Source organism: Coregonus lavaretus (genome assembly GCF_964263955.1).
Source record: "Coregonus lavaretus genome assembly, chromosome: 16".
In the NCBI taxonomy this organism is placed as follows: Eukaryota; Metazoa; Chordata; class Actinopteri; order Salmoniformes; family Salmonidae; genus Coregonus; species Coregonus lavaretus.
In genome coordinates this window covers 10913748-10937611 of record NC_140003.1, presented here as the reverse complement: position 1 = coordinate 10937611, position 23864 = coordinate 10913748, and the positions used below count along the sequence as shown (strand labels likewise).

At 43.8% G+C, this 23864-nt stretch overlaps 1 protein-coding gene across 1 annotated transcript; it reads right to left on the bottom strand.

The window, feature by feature from the left end:
• Positions 1-1282: 1282 nt before the first annotated feature.
• On the bottom strand, positions 1283-22905 carry LOC311144130 (solute carrier family 40 member 1-like). The gene is made up of 8 exons (XM_084180116.1): positions 22615-22905; positions 22399-22466; positions 7916-8075; positions 7565-7680; positions 4698-4824; positions 3662-3907; positions 2788-3438; positions 1283-2436 (listed from the first exon to the last, which is right to left on the bottom strand). The coding sequence occupies exons 1-8, from the start codon at positions 22646-22648 to the stop codon at positions 2114-2116; spliced, it is 1725 nt and encodes a 574-aa protein (XP_084036242.1). The 5' UTR covers positions 22649-22905; the 3' UTR covers positions 1283-2113.
• Between the last annotated feature and the right edge of the window lie 959 nt (positions 22906-23864).

Below are 23864 nucleotides of genomic sequence, written 5' to 3'. Positions count from 1 at the left end.
TGTGCTGTGTGCGCTTTTGTGGCAAAGATTAGCGTAATGATGGTTCTGTATCATGGGCCTGCCAGTAAATGAAAAGTCCTTCAGTTAGCCTAAAAAGTGGGGAGGCTAGGCAGGAGCTCATCCTTGTGCAAAATGCTGAAGCAATGCCTGAAAGTGCCTGAAGGTCTTTTCATTATTATGGACATAGTAAGAATCAGTTAAAGTGCCTGTGTAACAATCACGATTAAAAATCACCTTTGAAGACAGAGAAATCAATGATGACAAACAACTACAGTATAACAATTGCAAGGGGGGTTTGAGATCTGTACACGAGGTGTCTACAAAAGCGTTAATGAGCCTATACAAGTTTCATTTTCACTTCACATCAAAATAATATTTGGAATGCTCATAGAGAAAACAGGTTTTACCTCATTTCCTTTTATGCTGGATAAGAATGTCCACTTTGGTCATTGAGAGCGTTAATGTGAATGCATCGTTTTTCAGTTGTTCGCTATAACTAGCACATTAGCACCATCATGGCTGAGAGACAATACTGATAATGCATTGAGAATATATATATAATATATAGAACAAAAATATAAATGCAACTTGCAACAATTTTCAAAGATTTTGTTGAGTTACAGTTCATATGAGGGAATCAGTGAATTGAAATAAATAAATTAGGCCCTAATCTATGGATTTCACATGACTGGGCAGGGGCACAGCCATGGGTTGGCCTGGGAGGGCATAGGCCCACCCACTTGGGAGCCAGGCCGACCTACTGGGGAGCCAGCCAATCAGAATTCGTTTTTCCCCACAAAAGGGCTTTATTACAGACATACATACTCATCCGCTCCCCCTCTCTGACAATCCCGCAGGTGAAGAAGCCAGATGTGGAGGTCCTGGGCTGGCGTGGTTACACCTGGTCTGCGGTTGTGAGGCGGATTGGACGTACTGCCATATTCTCTAAAACAACGTTGGAGGCGGCTTACGGTAGAGAAATTAACATTCAATTATCTGGCAACAGCTCTAGTGGACATTCCTGCCGTCAGCATGCCAATTGCACACTCCCTCAAAACTTGAGACATCTGTGGCATTGTGTTGTGTGACAAAACTGCACATTTTAGAGTGGCCTTTTATTGTCCCAAGCACAAGGTGCACCTGTGTAATGATCACACTGTTAAATCAGCTTCTTGATATGCCACAACTGTCAGGTGGATGGATTATCTTGGCAAAGGAGAAATGCTCACTAACAGGGATGAAAACAAATTTGTGCACAAAATTTGAGAGAAATAAGCTTTTTGTGCATATGGAAAATGTCTGGGATATTTTATTTCAGCTCATGAAACATGGGACCAACACTTTACATGTTGCATTTATATTTTGATTCAGTATATCTATCTATCTACACTCCTTGAATAAATAATTTGCATAACCCTTATAACCATGTATTAAAGAGACTTTATCCCAGGCTCGTTAAGCAAAATAAGCAAGAACCTGTTTCTCACTGGTAAAACCGGTAATCTAAATCATTGTCAATTACTAAAGCTTAAGTAACTGAGTCTTTTGAAACGCTAACATGAATGGCTATAGTAACAATGAACTACTGAGAAACAAATCGCTTCAATGTGGAAATGAAAATCCTATGGCTGATGCAGAGCTGTAATGAGATGCAAACAACACTAGAGCCACAGAACATCCTTGAGTAGTATGCAGCTGTAACCGTAGTAACTGCAAGCAATACCTGCATTTTTCCTCCCTCATTTACTGTAGCTCTAGCTGCAGCACCTTGAATAACAAAGCAGCTAGATTGAAATATTGGAAGTAGGGAGAAGAGATGTTTATTTGTGACACCTCTCTATAAGGCCTCATTCAAGCTGAGCTATTTGTCTGTGAGGGGCTGCTTCTCTGTGGCCGCACTACTCTTCCCCCTTCCGCAAAACGGCTAATGATATATCTACAATGGCAAAGGACGGCACATGCTAGGGTTAGGCACAAAAGTAGATACATTAGCGCTGTGGGGGCTACACGCAAGCATGTTTATTAGGTTGATAGCTAGCGGGCAGGAGGAGGAGGGGACAATAGTGTGCGCTGCAGGTAGAGCTGTTAGCAGGGACAGCGTCTCTTTAATGGGTTACACGATGGTGGGAAGCGAGGAGGGAGAGTCCGGGAGGGTCTGGGCCTTCTGCTCTGGCGAGCAGCAGAGGAAGAGGCGCCGCCCGAGGCTCTTGAAGGCAAACCTGAAGTACATTATGTGGCCCATGGCCACGAAGGAGACGGAGAGGATGACGAGAAGGCCGAAGGCCTCAGGGTTGGGCGCCAGAATCACCATGATGAAGTGCAACAGGTCCAGGAGGTAGTTCATGGAGTTCTGGACACCGTTAATCACCCCCCTCTCCGACTCGATCACATTCTCTTGGATGAGCTGGGTCACGGTTAAGTCAAAGGACCATAGACCTGCAGAGGGGAAAACAGCACAGCAGTCATTTAGATTGGCATTTTTACAGCCACATAAAAATGATATAGGAACAGACAATCATCGCTATGACTGTAATTATCAGCAGATATTGGAATCAAAGGTTGCCAATATTGCTCTGTGGAGACATTAACACCGGATCTGGAGCCGACATCCCTCCAAGTGGTGGCTGGTGCCTGCCTTTTACAACAGGTTCATACTCTACAGAAGGCTGTGACATTGTGTTTTAGACTTCCTCAAACAATTAACTTCTGTGCCTACGTAACTGTTAACACATGACATAGCAGCACTCATCAAGCACTTTTCCCAGTGTGGACTTTTGAGTTACTCACCAATTCTAGCAGCAATAACCCCTGCAAACAGCAGGCTGACTGACAGGTAGGACTGCAGAGGCGGCAGTTCTTCAGCAGGCAGTGCGGTCGAACCGTTGACCAGCAGACCCTGATCATCGATGTTTAGCACGCTAACCGGGTGGTCGGCCTCTGGTAGGGTGCCGCTGTCCCCGGTCAGGTGGCTGTAGATGTCCTGGAAGGGCGAAACGCTGAGGTCGAAGGGGCTGCCCGGTGCGAAGACGGACGCCACGCACAGCATTAGGCAGGAGAGCTGCACCACACCCGAGATGAAGCCTGTGCGGATCAGGCCACACTTCTTGCGAACCCAGGTGAAGGCCACCGTGCCACAGATGCCTGACACAGCTGAGGCGCCCATCAGCAGGCTGAGCACAGAGCCGTTGAGGCCCTGGGTGTAGGCGTAGCCCGTGGTGATGCAGTCAAAGCCCAGCACCGTCATGTAGAGGAAGGACAGTGACATGCCTGCAAAAAATATGGACTGGTTGTAGTAGGCCACCCAGCCATCGCGGATGGTGCGCAGGGGCTCTGTTATCTGGTAGCAGCAGCCAGTCTTCTTGGGACAGTCGGCCTTGACGACAGCCGTCTCGTTCATGAGCTCGGAGCCCTCTACTGGGCCCTTGCCGCTTTCCAGGTCTGCAGACCACAGGAGGAAGAACAGACAGACATGAGTGACTGTTCTGGGGCCACAAGACTGTACACGGATCAGATCTCATCATTTAGTCTTTCTCTAAGGGAGGGCCAGCCCAACAACAGATGTATATTTGGTTGACAATTTTATTTTGCAAGATCTTACAAGAACACTTATGTTCATTGACATTAAGACATGTCTGTCAGTGATGTTCATTGAGGACCATACCTTTCAGGGAGTTAAGTTGCTTCAGTTCCTGGTCATCTTCTTTTTTGCCAGCCTTCAAGGCCAGTGCCGGGGTTTTCTGGTAGACCTTCCATAGCAGACCGTACTCAAGGCACATAGAGCACAGGTTCCAGCCCGCAATAAAGCCACAGCCAATGAAGTTGGAGCCGAAAGCCATGATCTGGCCCACCAACATGGGCGCTAGAATGTTGGTCAGCTGGTCGATGATCCGCACTGTGGCGTTCATGTCTATTAAGAGCATAATTACATTATTGTCCATTGTCCACAGGAAAAGTAAATTCATATTTTACTTTACCCTGTCTAAGTTTGGGCGGTATACCGTATACCAGGGTATTTTGAAATACCGATGGTGTGATTTTCAATACTGTGAAAAATAATAATTACATTTTTGGGGTTTGGGGCATCCTAAAGGTATGGTACAGGAACAGCATCTAGATACCGCCCAACCATAACCCTGTCTTAAGTTACATGTTTCCCTGAATTACAATATTTGCTGACAGAAGAAGTTCAAGGAGTCAAACATGGCTTCTAATTTTTATCTGCTTTCCTTATGACCTTATCTGAAAGGACTTGATTGACAGCTTTTAGTAGAGAAGATGCTTTAAGTGACTGTGACATGATAGGACACAGCCAAAGTGTTATTTTATGGTTTTTCCACTAATTCATGTCAGGGATTTTTATAGGTTTCCTGAAGGTTATACATTGCAATACACTTCAGGTTAATTGACTTCACTGGTGCAGACAAGCAAAATGTAGCACACAGCTCTGGTCATTTGTTAACTGTTAGTATTTATGGCTTGTGAAACCATTTCTTTGAGATTAGCTGTGCGGAAATGATGCATTTTTACTGTATAATATCTGCTTTAAAGCCTTGGTGAACCCAGGTGAAACGGACAGTTATAAAATAAGAATTTGTGATTTAGCTTTGATTGGGTTCAAAGGTCACACCACTGCAAGGCGATAAAGGTCTTTTCACATGAGCCCTATTGATTTGGGCTGGTTTCCCATGGAGACTGACCTGCCAGTTTGCTGCTGTCCTGTCCAGCCACAACCACCACCCAGTCTCTTTGGATGGTAATTGACATGGCAGTACTGGCCAAATTAGCAATGTTGGCTATGGAGATGACCAGGATATAGCAGCATGTCTGAAAACCAAGAAAACTATACATTTTTGTTTGCTTTGGTAAAAAACAAAACATAAAAACATTTTTAAGGTGTGCAAATGTCCTTTCTAAATGTACTTTCAAAAAACAACAATAATATTTTTGGCCTCAACATGTGTTCTTACACTCAACAACCATAATCCAGTGTGAGACTGAAATAAACAGGCCTGCTGTTTTTTTTTTTTTGTACATTATAATTGCAGCTGTTCTGACCAGGGGGATAGAGATGGACTGGCTCAACTGGCCAGGCAGCATTTCTCTCTCTCACATGACGGCCCTAGAAGAATCCGCTGACTACACAGTCATGAACAAGACACTCAATCTCCTGTTTCACCACCACCTCCAGAAACACACAAATACCAGAAAATGTACAGCACCCCCCTCCCCCTCCTTAAAATCCAAGGGCCCCTTCACAAATGCACGATTTGTCCCACAATACACTAACTACACCACGTGAGAGACACTTTGTTCATGATCATGATAGTGTAGCAGCCAGCAGATTGTAACACTCGCTATTGCAACAGTCTTCTTCTATCAACCATAAAACAAGGCACAGTTTTTCTTCCATGGGACAAAGACTTGCTGTAGAATGTAAATTACATTTGCTCATTTGGGTCTACATATTCCACCAAAAGAAAGAGCCTCTTCAAGAAGCCAAACACGTTTCCCGGCAAATCCTTGCGTAATCTTAAGAATCAAAAGATTTTCCCTTGATTTGATTTAGCAACTCAGGCAGGACACTGCTTCCCGTTATAAATCAGACATGTCGTAAAAAAACTGTGCGCATGAACAAGCATTAAAACTCTGCCTAGAAAACGCCCTTCATTCACCTTTTATGGTGACAATAACGCCCTTTATTTTATGTATAATTTGAAACTATTGGAATTAGGCCACGGCAGTTTCTATAAGAAAGAGCAATGTCAATTTTGATCACATTTCTGTAGAGGTGTAGGCAGAATGTTTTGATATTTTGCAGTGATTTTTTTCAAACTAAACATGCTTGCGGCCTATATAGCGAGTGCCTTTCTGCACATTCTGCAAGATTGATTGTATATTCGAAACAATTTAAAAGTAGGCTAAATGCTACAGCCCACACTTCTATGCAAAAGACACATTGTTGTTCAATATTTAGTTTATCAAAAGATTAGTGAGTTTCTTTGTTCTGCCTTGGTATAGGCTCTGAGATTAAATAGTACAATGATGTTGCGCTCCTATTGCACACCAATACTGTAGCCTACCCATACTGTCAAATATTTTATATAAGCTACTGGTCTATTTACTCTGTTCGCAGAATGAAAAAATTAAAAATGAACTGTTTCTGGCTAAGGATTATGTCCGTTTCTATAGAAGAAAACAATGGCAAATTGTTGTGGACCTGTCAGCAGAACGTTTGAATTCAACAATGTTTTGCATCGACTTTTCCCCAGCCTAAATATGATGTACTGCCCTTGAATTCTGAAACGTCTAAAAAATATTAATAATAATAATAATACAGTACTAACAGTAGCATACATAGGCCTACTTCAATGTAAAATACCTGTTAAATTCGACTGTATATTGTAAACCGCGCTGCATTTTGGGATTGCAAAACGTGAAATACACATAGCCTAGGCTACTAGGTCCAATTAAATGAGAGATGCGCATGGTAATTTCTTGTCTGGCTACGTCGGGAATGTGAACACATCACGGCCAGAAAAAGTGAGGAATATACTCTGCAATGATTATGAAAATAAAATAAATAGGAAAAAGATTCCTATGTCTAAGATTCTAAAAATAAAACTGATTTTCGCTCTTCTCACTAATGGCAAATGGCTGCATTCTTGTTAACATGTTTTCCTGTTTTTTATGAATAAGCTTTTCATCATATCCCCCATTTGCACAATATACTTACCTGCCAGGTTGCAATACAATATTTAAACCACTAGCAGATGTGGTATGCATGGTCTAGAGTTTGCAGGGAGTTAAGCACATTCTCACTTCAAGATACATTTTTATAAATGACAACATTTGCATAAAAACTGGCGCATGCACATTTTGGGGTATATTTTGTATGTACGCCCGGTTTATAAATGAGGCCCATGTCCCTTTTGAGCTACAGTCATGACAATATGTACATACATGCATCTCCTCATGAGTAACAAGTTTCCCATAAGGATCTTTAAGCTCTGCCCATTTACAAAAGGTGAACATTTTGAAAGGGTGTGTAGACTATCTATAGGCACTGTCATTCCATACAGATGCAGTTGACAATTAAAGGAAAACTCCCCCCCAAAACTATCTTTTGGTTTTTGTTTCATTAGTCCATTGTTGATATATTCCCAAAATGTTTTGCATGTCAGCAATCAAGTTTCAAGAGATATAACTTTCAAAATACAGAAATACAGCCAGTGTGATGTTGACAATGTTTTTTTTTTCTCTTTCGCATTAATCCACGTAACATAAATTTGAATAATATTCCTAATTGGCCTAAGGAGGGGGCGCTGCATCATTCATGGGGGTCGAATGTTCAATGTGTAGGCTAGGCTACTGTCCAGAGGCTGAAATGATATGTAAAGGTTGTTGAAATTACATACTGGATTTCACATCATAGTAGACTTAGGTCAGAACATTGTACTTGTCAAATGGGTAAATGCTTTCGCTGCAAATAACCATTCAGTTATCAGTTTAAAATGACCACTTAATGATCATAACAGTATGAAAAGTCTAGGAAATGCAATCTTACCAGAACCCATCCATTGTATAACTCTGCAATCTGTTCTTTGAACTGGAAAACCACCATCAAGAGGATCCCACACAGTATGACAGCAAAGTTCTGGACAACCAGCGAAGTCTGGGCCACTATCAGATTAGAGGATAAGCATTAGAGACATAGGGTTGGTGGTCACAAACAATTGATTTCTGTCTGAGTAAATCACTCAATGGGTTCTTTGAATGGTATCGAATAGAGAATAATCCCAAACATTTTAAATGAATGATCAAGTCATGTTTTGACTATGTATATTGTTCATTCCTGTTCAGTGTATTCAGTTCTGTTCAGACACACTGTAGAGTAAGCCTACTTATGGCTGCATACCTTTGAGTCTGGGGTTTTTATCCACCCAGTCACCGATAATGGCTCCGAGCAGCAGGACTGACCCCGCCACCACCAGTCCGTACACAGCCGTGAGCAGGAGGCTGTTGCCATACAGCCCCACCAGAAATACGGCTACAGCGAAGTTCCACATACGATCGCCCTACAAAGACATGCATGTTAACTTTTGTTGTATCAGCCAGCTGTTAAAATGCACTGCACACTAGGCTATAGACGATGAATGATGCTTGCAGAAACATGATCCTTGTCTACTACTAAGCAGGGCCGGTGCCAGAACGAATCAGTTGGATGGGCATTTGATTTCAATAGGGGGCACTTTTTTAAAATGGGTTTTATAGTAGATACATGTAATTTAACTGTAAAAGTCTATTACCTTTTAAATGTGGCATGAACACTTTTTTAAAATGACGTCATAATTTCTCAATCAGAGTTTGTATCGACTGGCTCCCGAGTGGCGCAGCGGTCTAAGGCACTGCATCTCAGTGCTAGAGGTGTCACTACAGACCCTGGTTCGATTCCAGGCTGTATCACAATCCGGCTGTGATTGGGAGGCGCACAATTGGCCCAGCGTCGTCCAGGTTTGGCTGGTGTAGGCCGTCATTGTAAATAAGAATTTGTTCCTAACCGACTTGCCTAGTTAAATAAAGGTTAAAATAAATAATGTAGCCTATTGAATATCATTGTAGAATAGGCCTATGCATAAAATCCATCCTCCAATTGCAACGCCTGTCTATGCCCACCCACATTGTCTCAAGAACATTTTATATTTTTAATACCCTCAAACACCAAGTTAGGCATAGCCTACCTCATTTTAAAATAGGCCATCACTGTCAATTGCGAATGATAATTATTCACGTTTTACCGGTGAAATGTCCAAGCTGCATGCCAATCATTTGATCTCAATCAGTTTAATTGGAATATGCATTTAGATTATCTTGAATTACTGTTTTGTGAGCGACTTAAAGCAGATGGTGTTAACAAACTATTAGCCTTTCTTGTAGACCTTCCTCTGTATCCGCTGATAAAGCCACTTTCTATCACTCTAAATGTCAAGCTTCTACCGCTAACCCTAGGAAACTCTTTTCCACCTTCTTAATCCTCCACCCCCTCCCTCCTTTCTCTCTGCGGACGACTTTTGTCAACCACTTTGAAAAGAAGGTTGACGACATCTGCTCCTCATTCACTCAGCCTATTGAGTTCACTGGTCCCACTCACACAGAACTACCCTATGCCTTGACCTCTTTCTCCCCTCTCTCTCCAGATGAAATCCGGCAACTAGTAAGGTCCGGCTGCACGACAACCTGCCAGTTCGACCCCATCCCCTCCTCCAGACCATCTCTGGAGACCTTCTCCCATTCCTCATCAACTAATCCCTGATCACTGTCGCTCCCCTCCTCAAGAAACCAACACTCGACCCCTCTGACATAAAAAACTCCAGACTGGTATCCCTTCTCTGATCAACTCTCTCGCTATCTCTCAGAACAATCTTCTTGACCCTAACCAGTCAGGCTTCAAGACGGGTCACTCAGCCGAGACTGCTCTCCTCTGTGTCACGGAGGCTCTCCGCACTGCCAAAGCTGACTCTCACTCCTCTGTTGTAATATATAATAATAATATAATATGCCATTTAGCAGACGCTTTTATCCAAAGCGACTTACAGTCATGCGTGCATACATTTTTGTGTATGGGTGGTCCCGGGGATCGAACCCACTACCTTGGCGTTACAAGCGCCGTGCTCTACCAGCTGAGCTACAGAGGACCACCATCCTCCTAGATTTACCCGCTGCCTTCGACACCGTGAACCATCAGTTCCTCCTCTCCACTCTCTCAGGGCTGGGCGTCCCAGGCTCTGCACACTCTTGGATTGCATCCTACCTGGCAGGCCGGTCCTACCAGGTGACGTGGAGAGGATCTGTGTCTGCACTAGGCTAGGGCGGTATACCGTATACTGGGGTATTTGGAAATAGCCACAGGTTGGTTTTTCAATACCATTTAATATTTGTATACAGTGAGGGAAAAAAGTATTTGATCCCCTGCTGATTTTGTACGTTTGCCCACTGACAAAGAAATTATCAGTCTATAATTTTAATGGTAGGTTTATTTGAACAGTGAGAGACAGAATAACAACAACAAAATCCAGAAAAACGCATGTCAAAAATGTTATAAAATTGATTTGCATTTTAATGAGGGAAATAAGTATTTGACCCTCTCTCAATCAGAAAGATTTCTGGCTCCCAGGTGTCTTTTATACAGGTAACGAGCTGAGATTAGGGCCCACTCTTAAAGGGAGTGCTCCTAATCTCAGCTTGTTACCTGTATAAAAGACACCTGTCCACAGAAGCAATCAATCAATCAGATTCCAAACTCTCCACCATGGCCAAGACCAAAGAGCTCTCCAAGGATGTCAGGGACAAGATTGTAGACCTACACAAGGCTGGAATGGGCTACAAGACCATCGCCAAGCAGCTTGGTGAGAAGGTGACAACAGTTGGTGCGATTATTCGCAAATGGAAGAAACACAAAAGAACTGTCAATCTCCCTCTGCCTGGGGCTCCATGCAAGATCTCACCTCGTGGAGTTGCAATGATCATGAAAACGGTGAGGAATCAGCCCAGAACTACATGGGAGGATCTTGTCAATGATCTCAAGGAGGCTGGGACATTGTCACCAAGAAAACAATTGGTAACACACTACGCCGTGAAGGACTGAAATCCTGCAGCGCCCGCAAGGTCCCCCTGCTCAAGAAAGCACATATACAGGCCCGTCTGAAGTTTGCCAATGAACATCTGAATGATTCAGAGGAGAACTGGGTGAAAGTGTTGTGGTCAGATGAGACCAAAATGGAGCTCTTTGGCATCAACTCAACTCGCCGTGTTTGGAGGAGGAGGAATGCTGCCTATGACCCCAAGAACACCATCCCCACCATCAAACATGGAGGTGGAAACATTATGCTTTGGGGGTGTTTTTCTGCTAAGGGGACAGGACAACTTCACTACATCAAAGGGACGATGGACGGGGCCATGTACCGTCAAATCTTGGGTGAGAACCTCCTTCCCTTAGCCAGGGCATTGAAAATAGGTCGTGGATGGGTATTCCAGCATGACAATGACCCAAAACACACGGCCAAGGCAACAAAGGAGTGGCTCAAGAAGAAGCACATTAAGGTCCTGGAGTGGCCTAGCCAGTCTCCAGACCTTAATCCCATAGAAAATCTGTGGAGGGAGCTGAAGGTTCGAGTTGCCAAACGTCAGCCTCGAAACCTTAATGACTTGGAGAAGATCTGCAAAGAGGAGTGGGACAAAATCCCTCCTGAGATGTGTGCAAACCTGGTGGCCAACTACAAGAAACGTCTGACCTCTGTGATTGCCAACAAGGGTTTTGCCACCAAGTACTAAGTCATGTTTTACAGAGGGGTCAAATACTTATTTCCCTCATTAAAATGCAAATCAATTTATAACATTTTTGACATGCGTTTTTCTGGATTTTTTTGTTGTTATTCTGTCTCTCACTGTTCAAAAAAACCTACCATTAAAATTATAGACTGATCATTTCTTTGTCAGTGGGCAAACGTACAAAATCAGCAGGGGATCAAATACATTTTTCCCTCACTGTATATATACACACTACCGTTCAAAAGTTTGGGGTCACTTAGAAATGTCCTTGTTTTTGGCCATTAAAATAACATCAAATTGATCAGAAATACAGTGTAGACATGGTTAATGTTGTAAATGGCTATTGTAGCGGGAAACGGCTGATTTTTAATGGAATATCTACATTGGCGTACAGAGGCCCATTATCAGCAACCATCAGTCCTGTGTTCCAATGGCACGTTGTGTTTGCTAATCCAAGTTAATCATTTTAAAAGTCTAATTGATCATTAGAAAACCCTTTTGCAATCATGTTAGCACAGCTGAAAACTGTTGTGCTGATTAAAGAAGCAATAAAACTGGCCTTCTTGAGACTAGTTGAGTATCTGGAGCATCAGCAATTGTGGGTTCGATTACAGGATCAAAATGGCCAGAAACAAATAACTTTCTTCTGAAACTCATCAGTCTATTCTTGTTCTGAGAAATGAAGGCTATTCCATGCGAGAAATTGCCAAGAAACTGAAGATCTCTTACAACGCTGTGTACTACTCCCTTCACAGAACAGCGCAAACTGGCTCTAACCAGAATAGAAAGAGGAGTGGGAGGCCCTAGTGCACAACTGAGCAAGAGGACAAATACATTAGAGTGTCTAGTTTGAGAAACAAACGCCTCACAGGTCCTCAACTGGCAGCTTCATTAAATAGTACCCGCAAAACACCAGTCTCAATGTCAACAGTGAAGAGGCGACTCCGGGATGCTGACCTTCTAGGCAGAGTTGCAAAGAAAAAGCCATATCTCAGACTGGCCAATAAAAAGAAAAGATTAAGATGGGCAAAAGAACACAGACACTGGACAGAGGAAGATTTGAAAAAAAATTTATGGACAGATTAATCAAAGTTTGAGGTGTTCGGATCACAAAGAAGAACATTTGTGAGACGCAGACCAAATGAAAAGATGCTGGAGGAGTGCTTGATGCCATCTGTCAAGCATGGTGGAGGCAATGTGATGGTCTGGGGGTGCTTTGGTGGTGGTAAAGTGGGAGATTTGTACAGGGTAAAAGGGATCTTGAAGAAGGAAGGCTATCACTCCATTTTGCAACGCCATGCCATACGCTGTGGACGGCGCTTGATTGGAGCCAATTTCCTCCTACAACAGGACAATGACCCAAAGCACAGCATCAAACTATGCAAGAACTATTTAGGGAATAAGCAGTCAGCTGGTATTCTGTCTATAATGGAGTGGCCAGCACAGTCACCGGATCTCAACCCTATTGAGCTGTTGTGGGAGCGGCTTGACCGTATGGTACGTAAGAAGTGCCCATCAAGCCAATCCAACTTGTGGGAGGTGCTTCAGGAAGCATGGGGTGAAATCTCTTCAGATTACCTCAACAAACTGACAACTAGAATGCCAAAGGTCTGCAAGGCTGTAATTGCTGCACATGGAGGATTCTTTGAGGACACAATTATAATTTCAATTAAAAATCATTATTTCTAACCATGCATTTTGCTATATTTCCTATTCAAACTCATTTCATGTATGTTTTCATGGAAAACAAGGACATTTCTAAGTGACCCCAAACTTTTGAACGGTAGTATATATATATATATATATATATATATATACACTGCTCAAAAAAATAAAGGGAACACTTAAACAACACAATGTAACTCCAAGTCAATCACACTTCTGTGAAATCAAACTGTCCACTTAGGAAGCAACACTGATTGACAATACATTTCACATGCTGTTGTGCAAATGGAATAGACAACCGGTGGAAATTATAGGCAATTAGCAAGACACCCCCCAATAAAGGACTGGTTTTGCAGGTGGTGACCACAGACCACTTCTCAGTTCCTATGCTTCCTGGCTGATGTTTTGGTCACTTTTGAATGCTGGCGGTGCTTTCACTCTAGTGGTAGCATGAGACGGAGTCTACAACCCACACAAGTGGTTCAGGTAGTGCAGCTCATCCAGGATGGCACATCAATGCGAGCTGTGGCAAGAAGGTTTGCTGTGTCTGTCAGCGTAGTGTCCAGAGCATGGAGGCGCTACCAGGAGACAGGCCAGTACATCAGGAGATGTGGAGGAGGCCGTAGGAGGGCAACAACCCAGCAGCAGGACTGCTACCTCCGCCTTTGTGCAAGGAGGAGCAGGAGGAGCACTGCCAGAGCCCTGCAAAATGACCTCCAGCAGGCCACAAATGTGCATGTGTCTGCTCAAACGGTCAGAAACAGACTCCATGAGGGTGGTATGAGGGCCCGACGTCCACAGGTGGGGGTTGTGCTTACAGCCCAACACCGTGCAGGACGTTTGGCATTTGCCAGGGAACACCAAGATTGGCAAATTCGCCACTGGCGCCCTGTGCTCTTCACAGATGAAAGCAGGTTCACACTGAGCACATGTGACAGAGTCTGGAGACGCCGTGGAGAACATTCTGCTGCCTGCAACATCCTCCAGCATGACCGGTTTGGCGGTGGGTCAGTCATGGTGTGGGGTGGCATTTCTTTGGGGGGCCGCACAGCCCTCCATGTGCTCGCCAGAGGTAGCCTGACTGCCATTAGGTACCGAGATGAGATCCTCAGACCCCTTGTGAGACCATATGCTGGTGCGGTTGGCCCTGGGTTCCTCCTAATGCAAGACAATGCTAGACCTCATGTGGCTGGAGTGTGTCAGCAGTTCCTGCAAGAGGAAGGCATTGATGCTATGGACTGGCTCACCCGTTCCCCGGACCTGAATCCAATTGAGCACATCTGGGACATCATGTCTCGCTCCATCCACCAACGCCACGTTGCACCACAGACTATCCAGGAGTTGGTGGATGCTTTAGTCCAGGTCTGGGAGGAGATCCCTCAGGAAACCATCCGCCACCTCATCAGGAGCATGCCCAGGCATTGTAGGGAGGTCATACAGGCACATGGAGGCCACACACACTACTGAGCCTCATTTTGACTTGTTTTAAGGATATTACATCAAAGTTGGATCAGCCTGTAGTGTGGTTTTCCACTTTAATTTTGAGGGTGACTCCAAATCCAGACCTCCATGGGTTGATAAATTTGATTTCCATTGATAATTTTTGTGTGATTTTGTTGTCAGCACATTCAACTATGTAAAGAAACAAGTATTTAATAAGATTATTTCATTCATTCAGATCTAGGATGTGTTATTTTAGTGTTCCCTTTATTTTTTTGAGCAGTGTGTATATATATATATATATATATTTATTCCCCCCAATTTCGTGATATCCAATTGGTAGTTACAGTCTTGTCCCATCGCTGCAACTCCCCTACGGACTCGGGAGAGGCGAAGGATGAGAGCCATGCGTCCTCCAAAACACGACCCTGCCATGCTGCACTGCTTCTTGACACACTGCTTGCTTAACCCAGAAGCCAGCCACACCAATGTGTTGGAGGAAACACAGTCAGCTTGCAGGCGCCCGGCCCGCCACATGGAGCCGCTAGAGCGCAATGGGACAAGGAAATCCCGGCTGGCTAAACCCTCCCCTAACCCAGACGACACTGAGCAAATTGTGCGCCGTCTCATGGGTCTCCCCAGTCACAGCAGGCTGTGACACAGCCTGGTATCGAACCTGGGTCTGTAGTAACACCTCAAACACTGCGATGCAGTGCCTTAGACCGCTGCGCCACTCGGGAGGCTAATATTTGTACTTTTTAAGTAAATACCTGCAGATTGCGTTCTTCATTTCACCTGTCACATTATTTTACATTATGAAGCTTACTGTAGTTCCCCTGAACAGTTCAGCCAGTCACGTGTTTGTTTGTAAATAGCACAATGGGAGAAAGTTTACTTCTGGCTGCCAGCCAAATAGCGTTGCACTTCTGTTGTTATCTGATGAAAATGAAGCTATTTTCTGCCGAATGCATTGCACTAATGTATTTTCTGTAAAGGAAAACTATAGTTGCACGTCCCTGATCACTGTATTGAATGAGCTTTTTGCAAAAACAATGCATGGCCATCATCTTTCTAATGTTCATCATAGAAATAATGTAGGAAGCTACATTTCCTAATGTTTTGCTTAAAGTTAATCTTGCATTTTACCGGAGAGAAGTTGGCTGGCTACACCGAGAAAATAATGCCCTTTCGTGAATTCTCATCCAAGTGGAGAAGTGCAACTGAAGCACAAAATTAGTCTGATGCCAAAATTACAATAAGAAGCATTTTACATCTGCATTTACAAAACGCAGCAAGATATTTCTTATGCGTTTTATCTTTCTTCCTGCGTGAAAAACGCAGAATTCTGCGTTAACCCGACCCCTAAATTGAACTTGCTAGTTAATCTAGAACTTGCTAGTTAGCTTTCTGCTGTGTTTGAGAAGTCAAAGCCCTTTGGATTAGTTATTTGTACAGCTGCCACTATCTTGATTTCCTTGTGTTTCTTCTCCTCTCCGTTCTCGGCCCATCTTCTCCTCCTCCCTCTTCTCCAAGCAGAGCAGGCAGGCCATTGCCTTAGCGACTCCAGACTCCACACAGACACAGCGTGTAGCCTACACATGCTGCTCCAGAGTCAGTACTGTTCTTCCTTCAGAAAAGCATGCATCAAAACTTAGTTCATTTCCACAATGTCTCTCGTTCACATTCGCTTGTAAATGTCCAAACTCACCAAAAATGACATTCGGCTGTATATATGTATAACTTTATGAGCTGGATTGCCTATCTTTGGAATTTGTTTACTTTCGTTTGCACTTGTTAGCATATTCGCTAGCAGCCTCTATGCAAATTTGCTATTACTTCTGCTAATTTTGTTAGCATTCTGGTATTAGACGCCCAATGGCCTTTTTTTGGCGCCCCCTCGTGTACTAAGCCGGTAATACCATATATCCCGGTATGAGAGAAGGACGGTATGACGACATGAAAATCTAGATACCGCCCAATCCTAGTCTGCACCACATGGTCTCACTACTGGGCTCGGTTCTAGGCCCTCTCCTCTTCTCCTATACACCAAGTCACTCGGCTCCGTCATATCCTCACATTGTCTCGCCTATCATTGCCATGCGGATGGCACTCAATTACTTTTCTTCTTCACCCCCTTCTGACACCCAGGTGCCGACATGCATCTCTGCGTGCCTGGCAGATATCTCAGCTTGGATGTCGGCCCACCCCCTCAAGCTCAACCTCGACAAGACGGAGCTGCTCTTCCTCCGGGAAAGGGCTGCCCGCTCCAAGAACTCTCCATCAACACGACAGTGTCCCCCTCCCAGAGCGCAAAGCACCTTGGCGTGACCCTGGACAACACCCTGTCGTTCTCTGCAAACATCAAAGCAGTGACTCACTCCTGCAGGTCCATGCTCTACAACATCAGTAGAGTACGACCCTACATAAGAGGCACAGATCCTAATCCAGGCACTTGTCATCTCCCGTCTGGACTAATGCAACTCGCTGTTGGCTGGGCTCCCCGTTTGTGCCATCAAACCCCTGCAACTTATCTAGAACGCTGCAGCCTGTCTGGTGTTCAACCTTCCCAAGTTCTCCCATGTCACCCCTCTCCTCCGCACACTCCAATGGCTTCCAGTTGAAGCTGGTATCCACTACAAGACCATGGTACTTGTCTACGGAGCAGCAAGAGGAACTGCCCCTCCCTACCTTAAGGCTATGCTCAAACCCTACACCCCAACCTGAGTACTCCGTTCTGCCACTTCAGGTTTCATGGCCCACCCACGCCTACAGGAGGGCAGCTCCTGCTCAGCCCAGTCCAAGCTCTTCTCTGTCCTGGCACCCCAATGGTGGAACCAGCTTCCCCCTAAAGCTAGGACAGTAGAGTCCCTGCCCATCTTCCAAACACATCTGAAACCCTACCTCTTCAAAGAGTACATTAAATAATCCCACAGCACCCCCCCTCGCACCCCCAACCCCTTTCGTGAACAATCTTTACTCTTACCCCCCTACTAGCACTGAATTTGCTACTTTATTGAGGAAAAATGCACTTACTATGACTGAGATATTTAGTTGTCCCACCTAGCTATCTTAAGATGAATGCACTAACTAAGTCGTTCTGGATAAGAGGGTCTGCTAAATGACTAAAATGTCAAATGTAGGCTTATTCTGTTTCAATCAAAGCATATATTTAATGCCTAGTGAAGCGCGCTGTTGCGTTTTGGCTGCATGAGGGGAGAAAATGTACTATTCAGCTTCAGATAAGAAATTACTAAGGATGTGTTTTTGGTGTAACATATAGGCCTACTATGTTACAGTATATGCTATTATATTCGGTTCTGTTATGTAAAATACGAATTAATCGTGGTATCTTGCGAGACATTGATTCAGCTTTGATCTAACTTTACTAAACAAGCACCAATGTGAGAAGTGATAATCTTCTATTTGTAATAATAATAATAATAATAATAAAGTGATGAGTTGGACTACTACTTATTTTAAGCGATTTAAGCGTCCTTCGAAATCATGGTGCTGAAAGGACAGCTCCATAACCAAGTGGTCACATATTGTTTTGGGTTCCAGTGCGCAAGTGGGGGTCCGTGGAGTTTTATGAACATCAAGGCAGACGCGGTGAATTTGGATCCTAGATCTCGTTGGTGGATCTGTTTGTCTGCATATGCATTAGAGGTGGTACATTTCTGTAAGCTAAGCACTCGGACAGTAGGACGAGTTCAAGTGCGTCGTACATGAGCCCAAACTGTTTTGAGGACAGCCATTTTAGCAACCCCTGGTAGAGTTTTTTGTCTGTGGCTGTTCTTGTTACAGCTCGAAGTGTTCAAGTCTCCGACCGCCGGGCCTCTGCACACACGCATACAGTTAGGCCTAGTTATCATTCACGCCACTGCCAGAGAGAGAAGACTGAGAAGAAACCACCATTTACCTACCTATAGGCTGATATATCCTACATCTTTATTTAGTTTGTCATTCTATCGTTTTCATGGAATTTTAGTGGAAATTATACTCAACAAAACATGTAAAGTGTTGGTCCCATGTTTCATGAGCTGAAATAAAAGATCCCAGAATTTTTCCATACGCACAAAGCGTATTTCTCTCAAATGTTGTGTAATTTGTTTACAACCCTGTTAGTGAACATTTCTCCTTTCCCAAAATAATCTGTCCACCTGACAGGTGTGGCATATCAAGAAGCTGATTAAACAGCATGATCATTACACAGGTGCACCTTGTGCTGGGGACAATAAAAGGCCACTCTAAAATGTGCAGTTTTGTCACACAACACAATGCCACCGATGTCTCAAGTTGAGGGAGCATGCAATTGGCATGCTGACTGCAGGAATGTCCACCAGAGCTGTTGCCATAGAAAATAATGAAAAATTTTCTACCAATGTAATTTTAGAGAATTTGGCAGTATGTCCAACTGGCCACACAACCACAGACCACGTGTAACCACGCCAGCCTAGGACCTCCAAATCTGGCTTCTTCACCTGCGGGGTCGTCTGAGACCAGCCACCTGGACACCCGATGAAACTGAGGAGTATTTCTGTCTGTAATAAAGCCCTTTCGTGGGGAAAAACTGGGCCTGGCTCTCGAGTCATGTGAAATCCATAGAATAGGGCCTAATTTATTTATTTCAATTGACTGATTTCCTTATATGAACTGTAACTCAGTAACATCATTGAAATTGTTGCATTTCAGGAGATGGCTGCCGTTTTACGAACTCCTAACCAATTGTGCTATTGTGTGTGTTTCTTCGCGTTATTTGTAACTTATTTTGTACATAATGTTTCTGCCACCGTCTCTTATGAACAAAAAGAGCTTCTGGATATCAGGACAGCGATTACTCACTTCGTACTGGATGAAGATTTTTTCTTTAACGAGTCGGACGTGAAGGATTTACTTCAGACACCCGACAAGGCCCAAATCCCTGTCATTCGCATTAAGAAGAGACGGACATATCGGGGACATAGGTCGGGGTGCCTTGTAAGGATCTGACGGCAAGTGGGTAATCTGCCTCTACCATCAGTCCTATTAGCCAACGTACAATCATTGGATAATAAAATGGATGAGCTCCGATTTAACAATATCCTACCAACGGGACATTAAAAACTGTAATATTTTATGTTTCACCGAGTCGTAGCTGAATGACGACATCGATAACATACAGCTGTCGAGGTAGTCGGTGCATCGGCAAGATAGAACAGCTGCCTCCGGTAAGACAAGGGGTGCTGGTCTGTGTATATTTGTAAATAACAGCTGGTGCATGAAATCTAATATTAAGGAAGTCTCAAGGTTTTGCTCGCCTGAGGTAGAGTATCTCATGATAAGCTGTCGACCACACTATTTACCAAGAGAGTTTTCATCTATATTTTTCATAGCTGTCTATTTACCACCACAAACCGATGCTGCCACTAAGACCGCACTCAACAAGCTGTATAAGGCCATAAGCAAACAAGAAAATGCTCATCCAGAGGTGGCGCTCCTAGTGGCAGGGGACTTAAATCAGTTTTACCTAATTTCTACCAGCATGTTAAATGTGCAACCACCTTTACTCCACACACAGAGACGTGTACAAAGCTCTCCCTCGCCCTCCATTTGGCAAATCTGACCATAATTCTATCCTCCAGATTCCTGCTTACAAGTAAAAACTAAAGCAGAGTACCAGTGACTCGCTCAATACAGAAGTGGTCACACGACACAGATGCTAAGCTACAGGACTGTTTTGCTAACACAGACTGGAATATGTTCCGGGATTCTTCCGATGGCAGTGAGGAGTACACCACATCAGTCACTGGCTTCATCAATAAGTGCATCGATGACGTCGTCCCCACAATGACCGTACGTACATACCCCAACCAGAAGCCATGGATTACAGGCAACATCCACACTGAGCTAGGGTAGAGCTGCCACTTTCAAGGAGCGGGACTCTAACCCGGACGCTTATAAGAAATCCCGCTATGCCCTCCGACGAACCATCAAACAGGCAAAGCGTCAATAGAGGACTAAGATTGAATCGTACTACACCGGCTCCGACGCTCATCGGAGGTTGCAGGGCTTGCAAACTATTACGGACTACAAAGGGAAGCACAGCCGCGAGCTGCCCAGTGACACGAGCCTACCAGACGAGCTCAATTAATTATATGCTTGCTTCGAGGCAAGCAACACTGAAGCATGCATGAGAGCATCAGCTGTTCCGGACGACTGTGTGATCACGCTCTCTGTAGCCAATGTGAGTAAGACCTTTAAACAGGTCAACATTCACAAGGCCGCAGGGCCAGACGGATTACCAGGACGTGTACTCGAGCATGCGCTGACACACTGGCAAGTGTCTTCACTGACATTTTCAACCTGTCCCTGACTGAGTCTAATACCAACATGTTTCAAGCAGACCACCATAGTCCCTGTGCCCAAGAACACTAAGGTAACCTGCCTAAATGACTACCGACCCGTAGCACTCACTTCTGTAGCCATGAAGTGCTTTGAAAGGCTGGTCATGGCTCACATCAACACCATTATCCCAGAAACCCTAGACCCACTCCAATTTGCATACCGCCCCAACAGATGATGCTATCTCTATTGCACTCCACACTGCCCTTTCCCACCTGGACCTCTTAACAGCTTCTACAGCCAAGCCATAAGACTCCTGAACAGCTAATCAAATGGCTACCCCCCCCCCCCCACCCCTCTTTTTACGCTGCTGCTACTCTCTGTTAATTATCTATGCATAGTCACTTTACCTCCACCACATGTACATATTACCTCGACTAACCTGTGCACCCCACACATTGACTCTGTACCGGTACCCTCTTTATATAGCCTCCTTGTTATTTTACTGCTGCTCTTTAATTATTTGTTATTTTTCTATTTTTCTTATGATTATTTTTTACTTATCTATTTTTGACTTATTTTTCTTAAAACTGCATTGTTGGTTAAGGGCTTGTAAGTAAGCATTTCACTGTTGTATTCGGCGCATGTGACAAATACAATTTGATTTGATTTGTTTATAGTTTTGTTCAGTATAGAATTTATCTGAATTAATTTTCCAGAAATATTTTCACCAGCTCCATGTATTCTCAAATTGATAACAAGTGAGGGAACACCGGCTGTGTTGCTCCCCCGCGCTAAGGCAGCACTACATCCCTGTTCAATTAGCAAGTGGCTGAAACGATGTCACTGGAGAAAGCATCCGAGCGAACAGCGCCCCTCTGTGTAACTATATGTATACCATGTATCTGATGCTGTCTGGCCAAAAATAAGTATGACATGCCAGACAGCATTAGATACATGGGCTACCAAGCTGGTCTCAGAGCATTTCGTATTATTTTGTTCCTAAATCCGAGACACTCCATTTTTTGTATGATATGTTACGTTTCGTATGGAATAATTTTCATTTACTATGTTGCGTCTAGTCTATCAGACCAGGCTGGGGCTACACATACTGTTTCGCTCACTCAGATGCTTCTGAGATTGATACGTCTTTCTGTCGGCGCGCATCTCGGTCAAATAAATTATCAATATTTAAATATTTTATCTGGATGGGCAAGGAGGTACGGTAGGGCGGCCCAGGCCCCCTAAGCCCGCCCATAATGCCGACCTTGCTAGTGAGCCTAAAGTGATCATACCCTATATAAATTAATAATGGTCTACTGTTAAGGACTGTTACACAAAATAAACATTACTTAAACAAACGCATGCACCTGATTTAGAAATACCATGACAGAACAACTATTGTATACATAGACCATTACACACTATATCGAACCATCCATGGGTCCACTGATCAACAATCTTTTCATCAACAATTTTTGTCAAACCAGACTAAGCGCACGCAAGATGCGCCCAATTGGATGGGAAATAGCCTATACTTGTGTACCTATTCTTAAACATAAATAGGCTACAGCATTTTGTCAAATGGCTCACCTACACCTTATTTTACTTTAAATGGTTTCTCTTGGCTATTTTCGTTTCACTTACCCATGTCGAGAGGCCATGTCCCAGGTAAATAAGGAACTTTGGTGATGTGAAGAACTCTTGGACAGATTCTGCAAGGAAAAGTATGTTTACGATTCGTTGTAATTGATATCATATGGCCACCTGTGTGGTCAATAGATCGGCAGCCATAATTTCTTGATCAAATATTCCATTCGAATGAGTCCTTGTAAAATAACTGAAAACATAAAATGTACCTACCACAGCAACGTTTCTTAGATCCAGCGTTATCCATTGTAATATTTTGGTCGAAATAATTAGGTCAATATTTATTTCCCTTTGTAAAACAAGGCTATCGATGCGGGAGACCCTCTGTGCATTAAATGTTCGGCAAACGCACGCTAAAGCTCCCCTTTCTCCTTTCCAAACTTAGCTATCACTGTAGCTGAAGTTGGAAAGATATATCTTAGCCGAAAATCCTTGTTAGTTCAAATGCAAAACAATAAAATCTCCTGAACAGCTCCAGCAGCCTTCTCTCGTCTTTTCTGCACTGCCAACCGTGTCTATGTCACTGGTCAATATACAGTAGCCCGAAGGATACGTCACAGTCACGTGACTCGAGCCTCACAGACTATACAGATGCATTCAAAACAAACAAAACAAAGCCCTTGTGGCCAACTATTATTTACTATGCATTGTTGCAATAGATCTGACATTATCCATGGTTTTGGTGGTTGTTAGAATGTTATTCATTCTATAATAACTGCTTATATCGGGAGGGGAGGGGAGGGGGGGGGGGGGGGGGGGGGGTGATACAGAAGTATAGTTCCAGGTAGTTAGTGACTATGTATGTAATGTTTTTATTTATGTATTGCAGGGGCAAGTGTTACTGATGTGGACTACCCCAGATAAATGAATAAAGTTAAATGCACAGTAGGCTACAATGTATCTATGTGTTTACCTGTCAGGAAGAAAACAGACAAAAAGATGATGAACAATCAATTGCATCCTCATGACTAACATAAGCCTAAAGTGACAGTTGTCATGTTGTGTAGCATATGTAAGTAGTTTATATGGAGTGTTAAAAACAGCCCTGCATGTTTCTGTTCTATGCATGTATGCGTATAAAGTTGGTCAGTATGTAAAAGCAGCAATAGTGGCCTAGACAGAACCTATATTCACTCCAAAAACACTATCACCTTTTGTCCAGGCAATCTCAAAGTCACAAAATGATGATTTTAGTCAAGATGCCATATTCTGTGGGGTTATTCTGCAGTCTATGGTCATAAACTGATTATATTGTCAAGATTTCCTGGAAACCACATTGCTGATAAGCACTAGCCAATCACAGGGATAGAGGGTAATCAATCCAGACCCTTTCATCTTCGAGAAGAGTTCAGAAATACGCTGAGTGGCAGATCTGTCGTCCCACAGTCTTCTGTTTTATGATTGATTTCCTACTTGGAAAGAAGTGGAGGGCTCTCAACCAATGTGAGTCGCGGTCCAACCCA

Bases quoted from the DNA above. Each gene is read 5' to 3' on its own strand.
- LOC311144130 (XM_084180116.1), bottom strand. From the start codon at position 22,648: ATGGATAACGCTGGATCTAAGAAACGTTGCTGTG. The intron at 8,076-22,398 runs GTAAGTGAAACG...ATGTCTTTGTAG, and splicing joins GACATGGCCTCTCGACATGG to GGCGATCGTATGTGGAACTT. The intron at 4,825-7,564 runs GTAAGATTGCAT...CTTGGTTTTCAG, and splicing joins TATACAATGGATGGGTTCTG to ACATGCTGCTATATCCTGGT.